The sequence below is a fragment of the Amphiura filiformis genome, chromosome 5 (genome assembly GCF_039555335.1).
Source record: "Amphiura filiformis chromosome 5, Afil_fr2py, whole genome shotgun sequence".
NCBI classification, from domain to species: domain Eukaryota; kingdom Metazoa; phylum Echinodermata; class Ophiuroidea; order Amphilepidida; family Amphiuridae; genus Amphiura; species Amphiura filiformis.
In genome coordinates, this window is record NC_092632.1 from 2417344 (window position 1) to 2421230 (window position 3887).

The 3887-nt window shown below is 39.3% G+C and overlaps 1 protein-coding gene across 1 annotated transcript; it reads right to left on the minus strand.

Moving 5' to 3' along the window:
* Positions 1 to 205: 205 nt before the first annotated feature.
* On the minus strand, positions 206 to 1645 carry LOC140151734 (NXPE family member 4-like). Its single transcript, XM_072174072.1, has one exon. The coding sequence runs from the start codon at positions 1643 to 1645 to the stop codon at positions 206 to 208; it is 1440 nt and encodes a 479-aa protein (XP_072030173.1).
* Positions 1646 to 3887: the final 2242 nt, after the last annotated feature.

Genomic DNA, 3887 nt, shown 5'->3' on the forward strand with positions numbered 1-3887 from the left:
CTCATTTACTTGTGTGACAAGTTTGACATTAGCAACAATGAGTTGTACTCTCTACAAGCTATTATTTACCTTAACAATGCTGCATAACAATATGCAGACTATTGTTCTCATTTGGGAAACAAAGGCCCACACAGAATAAATCTTCATGTCTAATTGATGTCAATGAATAGAATCATTATTTATTAATTAATTTTCATTATCATGATTATGTTCCAATACTCGATTTTGTTCTTTTCATATGGCAAGCATATGACAAAAACATGGCGACTTCTTCATCCTTCTCAGTATATGGCATATGTACTTTATTTGGGGCCGGGTAAGAAAGTGCCAAGTCCCACGTATCTAACAAATAAATCTGTATTCCTGGTTGATTGAAAATGTTTCGCGCCAATTGTAGCATTTCATGAATGATATAATCACTAATTGCAACATTAATGTAAACGTCATAAGGATGATCTCGAGGATGCAGTCCTTTGAAAATAATTGGTACAGCTGGACATCTTGCAAGTAATTCCATAGATGCAGCGCGAAGGTGGAGAAGGCGGTCCTTATAGGCTTCTCTTGACCACTGAACGTAATGAAAACCAGCATCAAAGACTATGACATAATTGCATTCAGGATTTCTTAAAGATTTTATCACATCGACCTCATATTGATTCAAATCGGTTGGATATATCTTCCCAATTCGTACTTGATGGAAATGGAATGTCAATGTGAAATTATAAGCTTTAACATGGTGTTTAACAATCTGATCATCAATGTCATGGCCAGACATTAACGAAGCCAATACTTTTCCCCATTGTCTTAACGTAGAATCACCTAGTAAATGGATTTCTTTATTTCTCATACATTCTCCAACATATTGGATGTCTAGGCTAGGTTTTTTACACTTAAAAGAAGTCCAGCTTCCATCATGCCAATATCCATCACTTATTGGTCTTTCTAGGTTAGGACCACAGTAAGGCAAATCGATGGGTGGTACTAAATGTCCATGTCCTTTGATTTCTATCTGCTTTGGGCCAGAAACTAAACGTTTGTTAACTTTCCAAGATCCATTCGATATTCCAAATAAGTCGTCATGGCCTTTCAAAAGTCGTTTAATATTAACAATTATTTTCTTCGGGTTTGTGCTAATGCTAGCACGAGTCAGCGAAGAGCAAGGAAACCCATTTCGTTTTTCACACATGAAACTAGTTTTCCCAAGTGCTTTTGGATTTGGGTATTCACACATATTATTCCATGTACTTATTCCGGACGTTAAAGTAAAGCAAGACGTATCGACTTTCTTATTACCTATGTTATATGAAGCTGTCCATTCAACACGCGGGGTTTCCCATAGAGTATCAAGGAAACTAGTAGCATCGGCATGATGTACTAAAGAAATTTGGACTTTGGCAAATCCATTCCAAGCTGCGACAAAGTAAACACTATAGGTCCCGTTGTCATAGTCTACGATCTTGCCTGCAGTGCTTGCTTTAGGGTTCTTTTCAGAAGAAAGCGTAGCAACCCAGAAGTCGCCGCCTCCCACACGCTTTCTCTCATTAGCATCTTGTGCTGTGATTGCAAATTGTATTATATCACCAACTTTGATGTCCGTCGGATTTAGTAATTTGTAATACGACTTTTCAGCACTTGTTGTCCCCATACTTCCTGAATCTGAATGAGTCCACGGATTGGAAGACAACCTGTACATTCCATTCATGTGTTTGAAATAATTAAAGGATGGAATCCATGAATCGGAATCAGCATGGATCGAGTGTAGTGTAGAGTTAGAGTTTAATCCGTCGAGGCGCACTGTAGTGTTTCTTAAATCGTGCGAATATTGTCTTTGAACAACAGGCAGTCTATCACGGATGCCTGAAGAGTTTGAGCTTCTGTCATAAAACAGAGGAGCTAATATGACACAAATGAACAGTGCAACAACTACTTTTCCTCGGCGTCCCGTGTGCTTAAGTTGTTCAGGCAATGGTACTAGTGAACAACAACTCGGTGGTGTATATAAACTAGCCATGGCACAGCGATCCGTAGGATGTGCACATTAGGCTTTCAATATCTACGGTGCGATAGTTCATAGTTTTTGAAGACCTGTGGTTAAATCTATAGTGTGCACAGCTACAACGTGCCCTGCACATTGATAGTAGAAAGTATCATTTCCGCGATATGTAAAATGTTAATTTCTCTGCGCGATGACCTTTTGGTTGCTCGTGGGAGCCCCCATGTCACAAGGGAAAAAGCGGTAAATCGCACATTATTTCACATTATTTGCACATTATTTGCAGAATCTCGACTCTTTTTTCAGATTATAAGCTTACTTAACAGAAATTAGGGGAACTTTTGGCGAACTTAGCGTTTTTGAGCGATTTTGCTCGTTTTACCGCTTTTTCCCTTGTGTCATGGGGCCTGTATCACCCGCCATACACCAAATTTTTTGAAGGGAAAAAATGCATTGGGGGGTGTTTGGGGGGGTCAAAAAAATAAAATGTTTGAAATTGCCCATACTTTCAACCCCTGCAATTTTAAGGCAGTCAATATGTAGGATATTGTCCAATTTGAATTCCAAAATGTGGCTTTACCACAGGGTTCAATGGGAGAATTCAAACTTTAAATGGCTTTTTCCGGAATTTCAAGTGCTTTTTTCCTCTGGCGTCAAAAAATTAGAATTGATTCCGGATCAAAGTTTCGCAACGAGAACGCGCATATTACTTAGGGCTTTCGAAAGAAGCGGGAAATTTAAATCAAATTTGCTCCACAGGTTCCAAAGTACACAATGTGCTTACACTCAGTGATTTACCAGCCTACCTTGTATGTCCGATGTGTGAAATGCAGCAAATGCTTAATGGGCTGTTCCAGTTAAAATCCTTACACCCTCTAGATGGAGGTCATGACGTCAATCTTGCACAGAGGAGTGTAAAAAAAGCGGGAAATTAAAATCAAATTTGCTCCACATCTCCAAAGTACACAATGTGCTGACACTGTGATTTACCAGCATACCTTGTATGTCCTATGTGTGAAATGCAACCAATGGGCTGTTCCAGTTAAAATCCTTACACCCTCTAGATGGAGGTCATGACGTCAATCTTGCACAGAGGAGTGTAGATATCAAATATGGTCACCCATTCAGGCAACTCCATTTGATATTCACACTCCCTGTGTGGAAGATGTCTTGCCGGGTGGGGAGTATGGAATTCAAATGGAATAGCCCAACATTCTTCTTTGTAGGATTTGAAGGATTTCAATATTTAAGTCTGTTCCAGATCATGATTTTACATTTGAAATCACTCGCCTTTAAAAAATTAAACAAATCTGCAGGGGGGGTAGGTGGGGGGGGCTGAAAATTTGAAACGTTCAAAATCACTCATATTTTTAACCACTGGAATCTCAAGGCAGCCAATGTGTAGCATATAGCTCAATTTGGACTCCAACTTGTATATTTTGCATAGGGTTCCATGTAAAATTAAAACTTCAAATGCATTTACCTGGAATTCCAAGTGCTTTTTTCCTCTGGCGTCAAAAAATTAGAATTGGTTCCGGATCAAAGTTTCGCAACGAGAACGCGCATATTACTTAGGGCTTTCGAGATAAAAAAAAAAAAAAAAAAAAAAGCCGCAAAAAATTGAAATCGATATTTTGCTCCACAGGCTGTGTACTGTACAAACTCAATGTGTAGCTGATACAGTGAAATTTGACTGCCACACTCTTGCAGCCAATGGGCTATTCCATTTGACATGCATACACCCCCTAGATGGAGGTCATGACCTCAATCGCGCACGCAGGGGTGTAGATATCAAATGGAATCGCCTATTCAGGTAACTTCATTTGAAATTCACACTCCCTGTGTGGAAGATTAAGGGCATGTCTTCCATAGGGGTGTATGGATTTTAACTGGA